Below are 17,819 nucleotides of genomic sequence, written 5' to 3'. Positions count from 1 at the left end.
ATTTTGTGTGCTGTTTCACCTCATCACCGCTAGATGTCCTCAGTTAGCTGCTTCCAGGTCACCTTTTAGCGTAGTAATGAACTTGAATCCATTTTGTGTCTAGTACAAAGTTTTTTCTTCTCTTATTCTGCCCATCTCACAAATGGGATTTTTTTACTATCCCAGTTTGTTGGAGTTTCTTGATTTTTTTGTTTTAAATTTTTTTTTTTTTAGCTGTATTTACATTCGTACTTTGTGGGGATTTTGTTGTTTGTTTGTTTATCTGGTGCTAGTTAGCTTAGGTTGTTTTCATTATATTTTTACTTGAAATTTGACCTGAATTAACATAGTAACGTTTTTAATAAAGAAAGAATGAAAAAAGAGAAGTAGAAAGCATGCAGTTGCACTTTTTCGACACCAGGTGACGAACTTTACAAACCTTTACCATTTTTCTTCTTGGTTGTTCTGGTCCAAAATATCCATACCCTCATCACCTGCATGAATTTATATTAATTTTAGGGTTTAAAATACTCATTTTATTTTATTTTTTCCTTCTTTTTTTCAAGGTTGATTAATAATGCATCAGAGATTTTCATTTTATGTTCTAAAAACAAGAATTGTCTGCATATTCTGAAACTGATTCAATTGATTGATATTCTATAAGCCACACAAATTAAATTTATGCATTTATTTTTACGTGCTTGTGCTGTTGTTAGAAGCAGTAGAGAAACAAATGGAAGTACAATAATGTGCAAAATGTGAATTTTGCATGATAGGTCTACTGTACTTTGTGTTTTTAAAAAACTGCAAAGCCACCATTTTAATGTCTTATATACAGCAGTTTAATCATTACGTCAAAACAAAGTTAATAAAATATTAAAATTAAGTTAATCATTCTTTGTAATAACTCAGGTTGAGGATTGTCATAAAGTGATGCAACAGAGCTGATGATCCTCAGTGCTTCATGTGTCTGATGCCATTCAGTGAGCAACCAGATGAAATTGAAATGCAGTAGAAAAAGCACCAGTATTCGTATCACCATGTTTGTCATAGAGTTTCCATGATCGCCTTGGAAGAGGAAGTTGCTCTTCAATATAAAAGTATCAAGTTGCAACACTCTGATTATTGCAGGTTCACAAACAATATAGGGTCAGCTGAGAAAAGTGCAACATTATTCTACAAAATCAAGCTGTGAACTCTAGATTGTTATTCCCTTCTGCTCCTTTTCATGTTCTACTGAGAAGTGCCGAAGAAACAGAAAAGAGAAAACATCCCAGTAAATTAATGGCAGCAGTTACATAGCCCAGAGTCCATTAAATATCAGCTACAGACAATAGTTTTGTTGAAAATCCATTTATGTCCTGTCTTCTTGTTGAGCCCCAAACAAACCAGTGTTACCTCATTGTTCAGAGGCTCACTGCTGCAGTGGAAACTGTTCCATGTTTATGTTCATTTTTCTGCACCAGTCATCCATGACTGCCTGCGCTTTGTTTTCTTCCCGGTCTGTATCTGTCGTTTTGGCTTTCCATCAGTAATATCTGTTGAGGCTTTGAGTCACTGTGCTGATGTCTGGTTGTCCATTCATCCAGATCTCTCGAAGAACCCGTTCCCGCTCCTCCAGTCGCTGGGCCCGGTCCAGCTCTAAAGACACACAAACAGACACTTTTAAACACCTATCCTCGGATTTACTTTTAGAACTTAACATTTCATTTTATTTATCACATAAAGCTGGACTGTGTGCAGAAAACCAGAAAATCAGAGCTAAACTCAGAGCCTACAAGAAAACTTTTTCATAAAAAATAATTTTCATCCATTTGATGAGTTATTTATTGAGTGTTTTACTTAGTGAGCCGAGTTTCTCAAACCATTTATTCTTTGGTCATTCTTAGCCCTGCCTCAATGTTTGATTATGTTTGTGTCATGACAGTTTTTAACACACTGGATTGAACATTTCACACACATTTAACACGTTTCTCTTGCTGAACTCTTACAGATGCCAACAACAACCATTTCATCCTAAATCTTCAAGTTGTCACCCTACACTGTTATGGTTGAACAAGACATACACGTATCTCCTACATTAATTATATTATTTTACCAATTTAGAAATTCAGAGCTGTTTTTTTAAGTAAGTCAACAACAAAACTTGTAACTTTTCCAGCAGCCATTGTACAGTACATAAAGCAGTAAAACCAGCTGACCAAAAGTGCTGGAACTATGGTTCGGTTGCTAGGTGACAGGCTGAACTCGGTTGATGTTGCTAGGTGGCAGCACCCAATTTGACTTAACAATTAGGAAGTTTTTGAAATGGCTCATTTTCCAGACACCAAAAAACATTAATTTATAGCCATAAAACAGATGTGTGTTTTTTAAGCATTGGGCTGATTTTAGAGGCAGTTGAGTCCTAAATGGAAAAAGAAAAATGTGAAAAAAGTGAATTTTGCATAATAGACCTCCTATTTTTCCCCAAAGAATAAAGAGCTTACAGCGTGAGATCAGTTTATTAAAAGATTTGTTTATTTTAAGCTCTTTAACGCATCTTAATCAAAGGTAACAAGAGCTGAATTCACATTTGCAGCTTGAATGCATATTTGTAACATTTTTTTTTTCATTAAACTCACCTGTTTAGAGTTTCTTTTGAACATAAATTAAACATTGACCAACATATTTAATGTGTCTGATTTTAGTGTTGGCACTCATCAAAATGTAATGTTTGTTCAATTGTTGACTGCACAGTGTTTTCTTTAAAACTTTGTAATTTTGTATTTATATTATGTAAAACACTTTGAGCTGCCTTGCTGCTGATATGTTCTGTACAAACTTTATTTATTGATTGATTGATTAAAGGAGACTATAAAATGGAGAACCATTAAAAAGTGTTTCTGTGACAGATACCCTCAGAAGATGTGAACATGGTGGCGTTCAGCAGAGCTCTCTCGAAGCGCCTGCGTCGCCGTGCCGACAGGTCAGACGTGTCATCCCAGTCCTCTGGCTCACAGTCCCCAGTGTTCCCAGTCACTCCAGAGGCCACAACCACAGCACCGGTGTTGTCTGGGTTACCGTCTGTGAGCTGAGGGCGGGCACAGAGGTGCTGGCGACAGTGACGTCTGACCCTTTGGCGATTCTGAAGGTCGTTGCTGTTGCCATAGTGGCAGTCCGCTCGGCAGTGTATCTGGAAGACGATGGCGCACAGCGTGACCAGGAGTCCAACACACACACCGCCGAGGAACACTAGAGCCGTTCTCTCAGGTTGGTCTGCGATAAAGGGAAGCAACAATCAATTCAGAGTTAAACAGGCGGCCGATGGTTTCATCCTCCTCTGTCTTTACGTTCTGAATCTCCTCCTTTCTCTGCTTCTTCAAACTCTTCATCTGGGATCAAACTTCCTGTTTTCACTGCCTGATCTTCATCTAGTTTCCACCTTTGATTCCTCATATTTACAGAATCAAGACATTACAGCTGAAACCTGGAATCAAAATGCTTAAAAATTACATTTATTTTCCTTTCGGTTCAAAGGTGGAAAGGTTTAGTCTGATTTAAAACAGACAGATAAGTTTCCATTGACCATGTATCTGCACAAATTCATATTTTATTTATTTATTTACTGCTTCAAAAATTCAAATTCCCAAAGGCAAATTAATTGTTTGAATATTTGAATTAATATCTTGTAACTGATATTAATTCAAAGTCTTCAAAGAGTTATTGTAGACACTGATGGCTGTTGGCAAGAAAGATCTCCTGTAGCAGTCTGTACTGCAGCGAATCTGAAGAACCCTCTGACTGAAGATAATACTCTGTTTTCTCAAGACAGTCTCATGTAGAAGACGGTCAGGATTATCCATAATGTTCTTGATTTCATGAAGAATCCTTCTGTGCATAATAATTTCCAGAGATTCCAGAAGTTTGGAAAAGTGCTGCCTGAATCTGTTCTTTTGTAACCAAGCTATTTATTTGAATGTTTTTATTTTAGTCTTAAAAAAACTGATTTTTGACATAACTTTACAATGTTGTCTGTCTGATGATGTAATTTTTAATTATGAAATCAGATGTGCTGATCAGTTACTCAGTACTTGAGTAGCCTTTAAACCAGAAGCCTTTTTGCATTTTAACTTGAGTAATTTATTGGACAGTTTTTACTTTTACTTGAGTACAATTTTAGAGCCACTGATGTTTCAAATGTTTGTTCAACACAGAAATACATGAGGGCTACAATTAAAAGGCTGATCACAGACAATCCCACCTGAATTGTTGATCCTACCTGCAATGAAAGTGTAAGCAGCCAAAAGGTTGCTCAGCATCGCCATCTCCTGGGACCCCATCTTCACCTCCGAGTTTGGGCTTCCGGGTGTTGGAGTGCTCATGTTGTGGCAGAGATGAGATCGGTATAAGTTCCTGGAGAAGTTAGATCAGTGCCTCATCTCTCCTCCTGGATTGTCAGGTTTTTAGGAAAAAGCAGAAGAGTAAGTGAATGGTTCTGTCGCATCTAAACTAACAATTCTGCACAGCATTTGAAATAATAAATATTGGTAATATTAATAGTGCAATTTATTTATTAGTGCCAATAAAGGATTTCAAATTCACCTTAAAAAGTAACATCCTTATTAAAAACAGAATGAAGATGAAAAGTGAAACTCATAAAACTACTGGATGTTCAGCTGAGTTTTCTCATGAATCTATGGTTTTAGTAAACGCAGAACAAACTCATCCCGATACAAGGTCATGGCATATGATTCATAACTGCAGCTATGTGCAACTAAAGAAGCACTCTAGATGTAATTGATTATTATTTAAAGGGGATTTATTATGCAAAATTCACATTTTGCAGGTTTGTATAGACAATAAAGGCCATTGTGGCCTCAATTGCTTTAAAAATAGTTCAAGTGTTCAGCCGTTTTTTGGCAATAAGTTAATGTTTTTTGATGCCTAGAAAATGAGCCGTTTCAAAGATCTCCTGATTGTTAAGTCACATTCCACGATCAATATGTCGTTACCTAGCATCCTCAGCTAAGTCCAGCCCGCTATCTAGCAACCCAAGCCGAGCTCCAGCACAATTAGCCAGCTGGTTTTATTGCTGTATAAAACCATTGTACAGTAGCCATTGCTGTACAATGGCTGCTGGAAGAGGCAAGTGTTTTGTCACTGACTTACTACTTGCTGAATTCTTGTTGTTTGTGCAGGAGGCTCTACTTCTGCTTTTCTACGATAAGATTGAGTTTGTGCGGCGTGGCCAGCAGCAACTAATTTGGATTTAGTGACAAGACAAGACAATCTTATTATGTAAGAATTATTTTGTGTAACAAATGTAACGAACATGATTTGTGTAGCCCATAGAGCTATAATAACCTGTTCAAGGAAGTATCATAGGTTCCTTTAATTAACTCACAATTCAGTTTCTTAAAGCAGGCCATCTATTTTTGCATTGCTTCTGCACAGTGAACTAAACTCCTCTCACTTTCCCACCTCGTTTTTCTTCTTTCCTGGCTGCAGTGAAATAATCCCCAGGCGGTGCATCATCCATCAGGTCTGTACACTTGACCTTTGTGCGGAGCATGTGGAAAAGGACAGGTGTTGCTAAATGCTCACACAGTGACCATGTCACCACAGATAAATGTCCAAAGTCCCAGCCTGAGTGGAAAACATACTGAAAGGAGTTCATGACTCCGATGAGCTTTATCACCTCCGAAAGGTCGCCATCAGAAATGTTGAAGTTGTCGATACTTTCCAACATGTATCCTATCTGCTTTATTTTGCATTAAAATACACTATTTATTTCCTTTTTCACAATATTCAGGTTTTGCAGAGCCACTCAATGAACAGAGTGAATCGGTATTATTAACACATTTTAAATAATGAGTCATATCATACTGACACAGAAAGGGCTACATTATTCACCCAAATTTAGTTGATGTTGCATGTTTTCAGTGTTTACGACAGTCAGCAGACTGGCAAAAACCAATGAATGGCAATTACAAAGGATAATCTCTTCCTCCAGTGGGAATAGGTGGTGTTGGTACAAGAGGATGAGATGAAGTGAACACGAAGTTGTACCAGTTAGTGGTTGGATTAAACTTGACTCTATGGATTAAGTTCCTAAAAATCCCAGTCCATTAGTACAGGTGCTCTCATCTTGAAGTCAGAGTGTTGTTGCAACTTCAAGGAAGTATTTGTAGCCTGTTCTGTATTTCTAGCTTGGACTTTTAAATGACTCTTAGCTAGAAGTTTATATTTCACTGTAATTGCTTATCTCTGTTTTACAGTGTTTTCTCCTGATTAATCTGACCTAATTAGACATTTAAAGGTAATAAAGAGCAGCAGATCCCTTTTTAGTGTGTTTTGTGGTAAGAAACCTGACAGAAACAAAACACTGATGAGCATAGGCATCTGTTTTCTCCTTCCAGCATATTTGTTGGAGCTAAAAATGCCAACACAAGGTAAAAGGTAATGGCTTGGGTAACAAATTCTTGCGTTCAACCTTTCACATTCTGGCACACCACCTTCCAGGGTCCCGCTTAAGCTTTTGTTGTGCTTTTGCTTTTGTCTTCAGCTCTGCAACTAGAATATTAAACACATTTGCTCAGAGTCTTTGAGTTCACGGCATTATACAAGAATAACTTTAAAGGTGACCTATTATGCTTTATTGAACAGGTTAGGTCAGGTCACAAAACATGCCCATCGTATTCTTTTTGCACAAAATTATTCCTAGATAATGAGATTTCAGTCTGCTCAGTTCTACCTATTGTGAGCTCCTTTCAGAATGAGCTGTTTTAGAGCGTCTTGTCACTTTAAATCCAAATACGCTGCTGCTGGCCCCAACTCAACAATACACCTGAAGGAAGAAGAATCCAGAAAGTGGTTTCTACATGGTAAGTCTACAGCAAAACTCCTGTCTTTTCCAGCAGTCACTGTTCACCGCATGCAGCAGTAAAACCAACTGACCAAAAATGCTGGAGCTCCACTTGGGTTTCTAGGCGACGGGCGGAACTCCACTAGGGGGTTGCTAGGTGACAGAATCCCAGCAGAAACCCCAACCGAAATTATTTTTGGCATTCCTAACTGACCAAAACAGGGTAAGCAGAGTTGAATTAAATGTCAGTGAAATATGCAGGATATGTGTTGGGTATTTTTCCCCTATCCAGTGTAAGAAAATATCTGTGAAGACAGAGCAGCTTCTGTTTTTAACACCTAGAAATTGCTTCACACTGTCTTTAAACATTTAAATTTTAAACTGTGGCGAAAACATTGAAGTTAAAACCTAAATGTTGTACTCTCATGTAAAGACAGGGCACGAGTTTAAACTCTGATAAATAAAAAATGTATGATACACTCAGAGGAGATCAAAGTGGCCTAATTTCTCAGGATGTCTTCAGCTGGAAAAATGCAGAAAGACAGCACTACTGACCTGCAATAAAAAGACAGCGTGCTGGAGGACAGATGTGTGTTTCGGCTGTCACATTTCTGAAAACATCCAGATGCTTTTTCCCCCTGTCATACCTGTTCATTCTCAGAAAAGCAGCACATCAGGGTTTGACTTGTTTAACAATACTAACCGAGGAATTTAGTAGCGTGGCTGTCGACCATAGCATGAACACAACCTCGAAGCACTTCTAAATTCACCGACTGTCAGAGTCGCTTTGTGATGCTGTGTCGAAAAGCTCCAGGAAGAGGCTGCCCTTCCTTCTCACCCTCTGTTGCTTTCCCTCCAAAGTCTGGATGCGACAGTTCGACTTACAGCAGGAAACATGTCAACATGATTTTTTTATTTAAGGTTATTACAAGCCCAGATTTTAAAATAGGCATCTAATGAATCTCTTACTCTAATATCAGGCAACTGAGCATCACAGTTATGTAATGACATCAGAAAGACACGCAAGGCCTGCAGCCAAGTCATCACTGCCCCTCTGCCCAGGAATCAACACAACACAAACTACAACATAACACCATCATCTAGCTGCATCCATCACTGACACTGTCTATTCGTCTTTTTTTAAATAGAAATAACAAAATATTCTTTTAAAAGAATATTTCCACCACCACTCCCACCACGTTTCTGGTGGGAGTGACTAATAAATAAAAACAATAACATGGGTGATAAAGGGATGCATTCTTACAATATAAAAAAACGGTACAAACTGCATTTATTTTTAAATCAAATTATATACTTGCATAATAAAGCATAGTAGGAACTTAATCCTCATTAAAGTCTGTCATGGTTGTTGTTATTCTTCCCGCTTCCGAGTATCAGGACGCAGAATAGTGACGTTTGTCGAGTATCAGTGACGTTCAGGTTGGATGAATGAGACCTGAACATTCAGATCAGAAAAGATCTGATACCTATCGGATATCTAAGTGGCCTGAGTCAAAAAATCCGACCTGTGTTGTTCAGACAGTAATGAAAAGATCAGATTCAGGTCGCATTAAGGCAAAAAAATCTGAATTGGGTCACTTCAGGCTGCAGTGTGAACGCAGCATTGGTGCCAAAAATATGTTCATGTGTCTATGGCTATGTTTATACAAATTACATATATACACATAAGAGCACAATACATAAACACACTACAAACACACCATAGAAACATGCTATAGACACATTAACATATTTTTGGCATTAATGGAACCCCGTCGTCTTGATAAAAAGTTTTTGTTGGTCTATAAAGCATTTTTATAATAATAACAATAATAATAATACAATAACAACAATATTCTTTGAAAAACGTATCCATGTTTAATGTTGAATGACTTGTGTGTGAAAGTCTGTATTTGAGTAAAAAGATCCTAAATGTTTGTGATTTTAACATGAAATAAAATTAAGGTAAAAAACATGATCAAAATACTTTGTTGTATCTAAAACGTGCACTTAATATAAGATTTAATTTTTTCATTGAGTTCTCATCCTATGAAAGTAGGTTGTTAATTAATTCAAATTCAAAAGTACTTAACTGATCCCAAAGAGAAATTAAATGAATAAATCAGAATCTAACAAAGCCTTGAGATTACAAATATTTCTCAAATATTTAAAAGCTTTCTTGTGAACTTCTGAACTTGGATAAATTAATTTTAAAAAATCAAAAAAAAAAATTTTTTTAAATTAAAAATCTCTTTCTTTCTCATTATTCTGTCAATTTTTAAACTAAACTAATTTTGGTAATCCGAACTTATATAACACAGGAAACGTTTAGTCTAATTTAATATTGAACAGAGATAAAAAAAAAATTGTATTTTTATTATACACTTTAATATCTGCTCACTTTCAATGAGTGGATAGTAGAGTAAAAGATTTTTGAATAATTGATTAATTTTATTATTAATGACCAGATCTCAAAATTTTTTTGTGTAATTTTGGTTATTTCAATGTGTGATGTACAGTAATTTAAATACATTAACCATTTAAAATAAAACACATGTATTTAAAATCCTCAGAAGTCAATCTGCTCTTGGTGAGCATGTTATATTCTCATTGCTAATTTTTATTTCTTTTTTTTTGTTAAATTAAGACACATTTAGGAACAAACTAATTCTGATCCTTGTTTTATCAGAGTGTAATCTTCTTTACCTTTCTGCTGTGAATGACCAGATTATTGCGCTGCAAAATGTTGGTTTAGAAAACTGTCGCTCCTACAACTCTGTCTCTGAACACACACACACACACACACACACACACACACACACACACACACGCGCGCGCACACACACCCCCTGCACGAACACGTGCACAGACACACACGCATGCACACATCTTCCTGAATGCTCTCATCAAAGCTGAAGTGTATTTCTCCCTCTGTGCATGTCTAATAACACTAACACGATGTGACAGTGGCCTTTCCCTCTCCTGCTGCTAACGTGACACGCAAAGAGAGCAGAAACAATCAAATGAGACAAAATGCAAAGAAAGCAGCAGAAAGTAGACAAACTGAGCAGAAGCAGTGTTAAATATCTAGATAAAAAGGAATACAGAGGAGACTTACTGCGCAATACTTGCATCTGGACTACCAAAAAGTGCAGTTTTTAGCAAATATTAGGTATATTGTTATACTTACAGTTAAATAATAACAGGATCCAGATCCCAGTCTTCTGCTTTCTCTTCTTCAACTCTCCTCTTTACTCCTGTCCTTTGTAGTCATCTCATCTCACTGCTCATCGCCCTCCTCCCCTCTCCCTCCACTATGTGCTCTTTCCTCTTAAACAGAAACTAAAACAGTTCAAACTGTACAATCAGATGCATAAATCCACATAAAGCCTTCACTTTGGCACACAAGTTCCAGCGCAGGAGCAAATTAAAAAACGTCTTTCATTCTTCTCTTCAGTTCTCCTGTCTGATGCAGCAGCAGGACGAGGAGGGAAGAGGAGGAGGAGGAGGAAGAGGAGGTGCGTTGCTCCGACTCTTTTCCAGAGGGCAGTTTTCCATTATTCCATTTTAGTTTTTCCAGGTTATTTTCCAGACAGGGTTACAGAGGTCAGATCCCGAGGGCAGAAATGTGACATGAAAGACCCGGACAGGTCGAGTGAATCTCCCTCCTCCCTCGCTGCCAAACCTCTGCATCCTTTTCTTCCTCTCACTTAGAGGCAACGACACCACACACACATTCACACAAGTGCACATGCAGACCGGGTGCCACTCCTCCTGCTTAGAAAGAGGAGAGGAAAACACAGAGCAATTTGTCATGTCACAAAATCAGTGTTTACAATGTAAAACTTGTCACAACCAGGCCTGTCAAAATAACAAATGTACAGAACGATACATTGACCCAGAAGTTATTGCGATAAACGGTAATATCGATGTCTTGAGACTATTTTTAAGTAATATATTAATAATTGCATAACAATGCAAGTTTGCCCTCTCGAAGAGCAATAAGCTTTACACTGGAACTGGCAGATATTTTAAATACCTAAAATAAAATATGACAACCCAAAACTGAAATACTGAAATAAAAACCTACGGAAGCTGAGAGCTGACATATTCTAAATCTACGTTTTCCCGATGGTTTTCTCAACACAAGATAATCTTGAGAACACAAGATGATTGGTTTGTGAGTTAATTCAATTCAAATTAAATTCAAAAAATACTTTATTGATCCCAAATGAAAACTAAATTTGTGTTGTGACTCATATTAAGTCAAATTCTTCACAACGAACCTGACTTTTTCTAAAAGTCATCTGGCATTTGTGGCTCTAAACTAGTTTTATTTCCTGAGAGCAAAATATCTCTTCAGGTTGTAAAGGTTGAACACGCCTCCCATAGTTTCTTGTCTCTGTATAAATAACAGAAAATCCCAACATTGAAGAATATTCCGTAGTAACAATGTAATAAAATGTTAAAAGTTTGAAGTGTATGAATTCTTCTGATGAGAAAAACATAAAGAAACAAAGGTTTGCGTGTCTAAGGTGAGCCAGCAAACCATGTTTAATTTAGGTTAAAGTCGACCACATTCTGTTTATTAAATTTTGATCAGCCAACCTGTCCTGTTGGCAGGTTGTTTTCTAGCTGACATTACGCAACAGGAAAAGGCTGAAAATCTTCCCGCCTCTGGCTGGGGGCCTGGCAGCTTTTTCCAGGCCAACGGCTCTCAACAGGTATGTGCAAGAAAAACACTCCGGCAGAGGTAAAACGTACAAAACGACATCTCAAATCAACCAACATTTCTCAAACAATTAAGGAAAAATCTGAGTTAGCCCATGCAGCCAGCTTTAGAAATATTACAAACTTCTTTGAATGCAAAGCTTGTTCAGTACTGCATTTAAATCAAGCAGATGAACTTATACCATCAGTGGTTTTTGCGTTATTTTGCCGCATGCCTGCACACTCATGCTTTGCTGCTGCAGCTCTGCAGATCCCACCGCCACCAATGAAACGTTGTCAGAGGTTAGTATCGCCGCCCTCATCTACCCCCTGCTGAGTAAGCTTCCACACACTGGATGAAGCCGTCTAATTTAATGTTAATGCTGTACATATCCTACATTATACATCGCTGTTAGGTGAGTGGGAGGGTGACTTCAATGTCAGTAATACTCTGAGGCTGCAAGCGCTCTGAAATAAATGCTCTCACCAACACAAACTTTAATTCCAGCCTAATTTGAAGTGACAAGGACAAAAAATAATTAAGAGTTCAAATTGGATTTCATGTGCTAAATTTTAAAAAAAGAAGCTGGAAATCTGATCAGTAAACTCCCAAAAGTGGAGAAGTGAAGGAATTGCTCTACAAACAACGTATTTATCAAACATGCATGAGAATACTGCTAATATTCAATGGTAAACAGTAATATATGGAGCTACATTATGACCAAAAGCAAAAAATAAATTTGAAAAAAAGTTTAGAAAAAAAAGATGTGAAACTGAAAATTCTTTCTCAAATTAACTTTTTTTTGTTTGAAATTTTATTCTTTTGAACAAAGTTTGTGACCCCAATTTAGCTCTGTAAAGTTTGCCTTTAATCTAAGCCCCTTCATTTTGTTTTTTTAGTTAATTTCCAAGCATTTTGATGTTTTACTCCACCTAGATGTAAAATCAACAAAAAGGTATTTTAGGATAATCTAAAAGAAACCCTTTTTTAATTGACATTGTTATAGTAAAGCAAAGGTAAATTGTAATATTAAAGTGGGAAAACCTGCAACATTTCTGGAACAGAAATCTGTTTTATAAATCACTTCAGTGATCAAAGTCAACTAGACACGTTTTTTCCAGAGAATAGACTCAAATATAAATCCATAAATCTTATTAAAGTTGCTGAATCCAAATCTAAACATATTTACATATGAATTATTTATGGTATGTGTAGAGAAATGTTTGCCTGACTTTAACCATAGTTAAAGTATCAATTATTGCTTCTGTGTCTTTAAACTTTCCTGTAGATAAAACATTACAGGTGTTAAAGAAACAACAGAGAGAAAATTGACATTTCTTGCTTCAAACATTGGCAATAAATACATTGCTAAATTTAAACACTAATTTAAGAAGATTACAAACATTAAGCACAACCTGATATTGTACATGCTGAATGCACCACATGTGGACCTCTTGCATACCAGTGCATCTATTTTTTGCATCTCCTGCACAGGTTGATGAAATATTAAGAGTCTTAACTTCATGTAGTGCATCCTGTGAGGAATCGTCTGTCATCAGTTAAATATTGAGGGACAGGACTAAGGATGAGGAACTCAGAGTTTTCTCTGCAGTTTAAATTTATCCTGCTGGGTTTTACTGACGGATAAATCATCAGTCATTAATTACCAAAGTATGAATAAATTGTTTTATCAATAAAAACATGATTTAAGGTAAGAGCTGCAGATTAACCATAACATGCTACAGTGAAGCATACATTGGAACCGCAAAAAATAAAATGTAGACTAAATCTGTAATTTAAAAAAATATATATAACTTGTAAATGGGGAAAAAACCGTATCAAGCTTCAGATATTAGTTTAGATTAGATTAGATTAGATTAGATTTATTGTCACTGCACAGTACACAAGACAATGACATTTATAGTACAGCTCTTCTTAGGGTTTTATAAACAAACAGTCATGATGCATAAGACTAGACAGAAGTATGACCTGGAAAAAAATGCTAATTGAAAAACAAAACAACAACAAAAAAAAACAACAGCAACAAAAAAACCCTGTTTTTCAGTGTCTTTGTCTCGAACCAGCTACGCAGGAGCTCAGCTGGGGTTGCTGGGCAACGGAACTGAGCTCAGCCGGGGTTGATAGGTAATGGGGCTGGACTCAGCCGCGGTTGCTAGGTAACGGCACAGTGCCCTTCGACTATGACTTAACAATTGGGAGATTTTTGAAACGGCTCATTTTCCAGACACCAGAAAACATTAACGTATTGCTAAAAAATATGGCTGGATGTTTCTAGAAACAGTTGAGACCCAAATGGAAGTACGGAAACATACAAATGTGAATTTTGCATAATAATGCCAGAGTGTTCATCACATCTACACTGTCTATCTTTAAGAAAATGCTGATTAATAAATGGCATCCCACAGCAGTGTGTGACCAAGCTAGTGACCAGTATGAACAGGAAGTGCCAGGCTGTTGTGAGTGTATGGCTCCTCCACACACTTCTGAGGATCCTATTTGTTATTGAAAAAGGGTTGAATTGCTGATATGTCATACTTCTTCTAACTTCTGTCTTTTAACCCAGTAACAAACCTCAAACAAGAGTCGATACACTGCACAAACACAAGATCTTACCTTACCTTCGATTTTCTAGTAAAATATCTTAAAATAAGACAATACAAACTTACAAGTAACTTTTCAGTGAGATGTATGAGTTTGTTTTAAGTCACTAATTCCTTAGTACTGATGAAAAAGTACTAGTCACTGGCAAATTATGTCTGTTGTCTTAATCCAAGTTTACTGAGATATTTGCATGAAACTAAACCAAGAATACTTGGTAAGCGTTTGTGTTTTTGCAGTGTAGCCGTACAGGCAGCTTGGCACGCTCAAGCATTGTCAGAAAAGATCTTTGTTAAAATGTTTACAGTCTTACTTCTATTTGATTTTCCAAAAATAGTTTAGTTCCAGGCTGACGTTTTATTAATATTAAACTGATTCTGTGGCAAATCGGGTACTGTAAAGCATTCTCAGTTTCTTTAATTCATATATTTCACAGCAGGAGAACCGACTGGCCCTGCTTTTTCTCTTAGACATAGACTGTCTCTTTTATTACCCTGAGTCTCTGTTGCTACGGGGCACCTTTACTCAGCCAGGACTTTTGGCCAGAACACAGACCTCATTATATTCAAGTTATTTCTGTGTGTGCGTTTTGCTTTCATATCCCTGTGGGCACTTCAGACATCCCAGCCCTCTGGGCTCCTCCTGTCTGGGCCAGACCGCTCCTTGAGGATGAAGCCTTGGTTTTAGGGTACGGGTTAAATCGTTTCGGTTCAGGGTTAGGGTGAGGGGCTGTGGACAATATAACGTGGGTAAGTGTCCCCATGGGGATAGCAGAACAACCAAATGTGTGTGTGTTATATAAGACAGCTGTTCATGTGGCGATAATCTAATCATTCCCATGACTGAGTCAAGTGGAACTGAGGGCCTCTCGGACTCATCCTCTCTGTACACGTCTCTCTCTGTCTCTATAACCTCTTTCTATATCTTATTATGTGCTCCTGCTCTGGCTTTAAGCTGCTCCTATTCTGCTCTATTGCACTTTTCTTCTATTTTATGCCTTAATACAAAATATCTATCCATACAGTCTCTCTACATTTTCTATACTTTTATGGGTCATTTTGGTTACATGGGCTACATGGTACATTGTTGTCTTACTGTTATTTACAAATAAGTGAAACTAGAACCTTACACACACTGTATACATAAAAAACACATATCCTTTTGTTTACCGTCTCATAAAATCTGAATTAAAATTCACATTTTGAATATTTTTAAACGTCCGTTTGAGTCTTAACTGCTTCTAAAAACAGACCAAGAGCTTAAAATAAAAAAACACCCAGTTATTTTTTCGGCAACAATTTAATGTTTTTGTATCGGAAAAAGAGCAGTTTTAAAAACTTCCCAAATGTTAAGTCACATTCAACTGGCACTGCGCCGTTACCTAGCAACCCCAGCCAGCTCAGCCCGTCACCTAGCAACCCCAGTGGAGCTCCAGAGCGTTTAGTTTTACCGCTGTATGAGCTGTAATATGGCTGCTGGGGGGGGGGGGGGGGAAACAGTGTTTTGTTGTCGACTTACCACCCAGAAACCACTTGAATCACTTCCAAATGCACAGCTATGTAAAAGAGTTACAGCTTTCTTCAGGTGTGAGTGTAAATGTTGAGCTGGGGGGCGTGATCACCAGCCGCTGATCCGGATTTAAAGTGACAGAGCCCTATAAAAGGTCATTCTGAAAGGAGCTCAAAATAGGCACAACAATTATCCAAGACTGATTTTATGTAAAAAATGTAATGAACATGCTTTGTGTATCCTTTACCTATCCTAACCTATTCAATTAAACATATTATATTTATCCCCCCAAAAAATATTAAGGAACTGCAGGGCTTTTGATAAAATATTCTGTTGGCTAACAAGACAAAAGTTTGTCATCTGACCAAAAAATAACACAGCATTTCAGAATCATATTGAAAGTAAAACAGTACGATGGGAGTACGGTGGTTTGTGGTTGGATTGCTTCCTAAAGATGTCTGACAACTTACCATAATTGATGTTAATCATAAATTTTGCTCTATATTAGAAAGTCCTGCAGGAATGGTCCAAACCCCATAACGGTTTGGGTTGGGTTGGAAAGCTTTTCCTCTTAAAAATCATCATTTGAAAACTGCTTTTAGTATCTACTCAGGCTGTCGTTATCCAATATAAGAAAAATGTTCAATAAAATGAAAAATTTAAATTTAACAATATTTTTGGAAAGCTGAATCTCATGAGCTACATTAATTCAAAGCTCAGTGCATTGTAAAAACACAAAATATCAGTAATTATTTTTGTCTAGTTTCTAGTGCAAATATGTTCATGCGCTTGAAATACGACAAAACTAACTTACAAATATATTTAACAAGATATCGGAGCTTGCGTTAAGTCAGTAACTCCTTATGACTGAGGAAAATCTAGTTGTTCCACTAGGAGATTAATTCATTTATAACATGCAAAAATGTTTTACTTAAAAATGAAAAAAATCTGCAAGAGAACCTCATAATTTTCTAGTCAGCATTAAGAAATGCCGGACTTAAAACAGCCTCCTATATCTTGCTAAAAGTTTACTTGTTGGTTTTGTCTTATTTAAAGTATACTAAGATATTTGCACTACAAATTAGACAAAATAATTGGTAGGATTTTGTGTTTTTGCAGTGTGTATCCAGAAAACTGACTAATAAAATAGTAAAACCTTATTTTTCCTACAGAACTGATGCTACACTACAAACATCCAGGCCAAAAAGCAGGAATATTGTGCAATTTGCAATAATTTCTCTTAAATACAGCTGCACGTGTACATAATGTGTATCCCACGTTATGATTTCCCTGTTGAAACAAAAGCCAAACAATGGATCAGGTGCGACACATTTGGAAACGTTATGTCATCGACTCCATTAGCGCCACTTCAGGGGGCGAGGTTCAGCTAATTTTGTCCAGTCAGCTGCGGTGTGCTGCTGCTGTAAGGGCAGCGTGGAGCAGCTTGGTGCGGTTACGTAATGGCTGCTGCTCTGTAGCCCCAGTTGGAGCCGGTGGAGTGTGAAGAAGGATTCATTGAGGTCCATTGGTGTCCACTCTACTGACTTTTGGCCAGGAGACAAGAGAAGCAAGAAAATATCTGGTTATAAACGCTCGTAACCAGATATTTTCTTTATCTTTTATGGTATCTAGTAGCTATCAGTTTAAATATGTCCAAGGTAAAAAAGGAAATACAAACCCAGGTTGTAACATCTTTCATATGGGGGTGAAGACAGATTTGAGGTGTTGTCTGTTTATTGGATACTATTTTCAATTTGAGCTTGAAATTTCAGAGCTGTGCTGTGACAATTTCAGCTGTGAAGATAATTATATATATAAAAATACATCTTTGTTTTTATGTTGGTTAATTTAAATTCTTATATTGTTTTTGATGTAATAACTACAAAGGAAACTTGTTCAGGCTGATATGATTGCATTTTTAAGTGAAAAATTTCAAAACTATTTTTGCTAAAAGTAATAAAATTATATCTATTTTGTCATAAAATGTTATTGTAATATTTTACCTGGAAATCTTTGGCATTTTTTTTATTTATTACTGAAATCAGACATTCACATTCAATACAAAGACCTTTTTTCTGCTTTTGCTCGGTTAATTTATTTTATTTGCTAAATGTTTGCATAAATAGATTTATTGTTTCAACTTTCCTCAGATTCAAA

At 36.8% G+C, this 17,819-nt stretch overlaps 1 protein-coding gene across 3 annotated transcripts; it reads right to left on the bottom strand.

The window, feature by feature from the left end:
- Positions 1–725: 725 nt before the first annotated feature.
- On the bottom strand, positions 726–17,796 carry LOC114142994 (protein eva-1 homolog A-like). Of its 3 annotated transcripts, XM_028014668.1 has the most exons (5): positions 15,672–17,796; positions 10,014–10,600; positions 4,238–4,405; positions 2,875–3,234; positions 726–1,620 (listed from the first exon to the last, which is right to left on the bottom strand). In XM_028014668.1, the coding sequence occupies exons 3-5, from the start codon at positions 4,338–4,340 to the stop codon at positions 1,508–1,510; spliced, it is 576 nt and encodes a 191-aa protein (XP_027870469.1). In that variant the 5' UTR covers positions 4,341–4,405; positions 10,014–10,600; positions 15,672–17,796; the 3' UTR covers positions 726–1,507. The 3 variants fall into 3 exon arrangements, with proteins under 3 accessions (XP_027870469.1, XP_027870471.1, XP_027870470.1); XM_028014670.1 differs by lacking the exons at positions 10,014–10,600; positions 15,672–17,796 and adding an exon at positions 7,379–8,089; XM_028014669.1 differs by lacking the exons at positions 10,014–10,600; positions 15,672–17,796 and having other exon boundaries at positions 4,238–4,858.
- Between the last annotated feature and the right edge of the window lie 23 nt (positions 17,797–17,819).

Source organism: Xiphophorus couchianus, chromosome 4 (assembly GCF_001444195.1).
Source record: "Xiphophorus couchianus chromosome 4, X_couchianus-1.0, whole genome shotgun sequence".
NCBI classification, from domain to species: domain Eukaryota; kingdom Metazoa; phylum Chordata; class Actinopteri; order Cyprinodontiformes; family Poeciliidae; genus Xiphophorus; species Xiphophorus couchianus.
Note: the sequence above shows the minus strand (reverse complement) of the source record. Positions and strands in the feature narration are given on the sequence as shown.

Excerpts from the sequence above, each read along its gene's own strand:
- LOC114142994 (XM_028014668.1), bottom strand. The coding sequence starts at position 4,340 with ATGAGCACTCCAACACCCGGAAGCCCAAACTCGGAGGTGAAGATGGGG. Across the intron at positions 3,235-4,237 it reads TGCTTACACTTTCATTGCAG|ACCAACCTGAGAGAACGGCT; the intron begins GTAGGATCAACA and ends CCTTTATCGCAG. Across the intron at positions 1,621-2,874 it reads CATGTTCACATCTTCTGAGG|AGCTGGACCGGGCCCAGCGA; the intron begins GTATCTGTCACA and ends GTGTGTCTTTAG.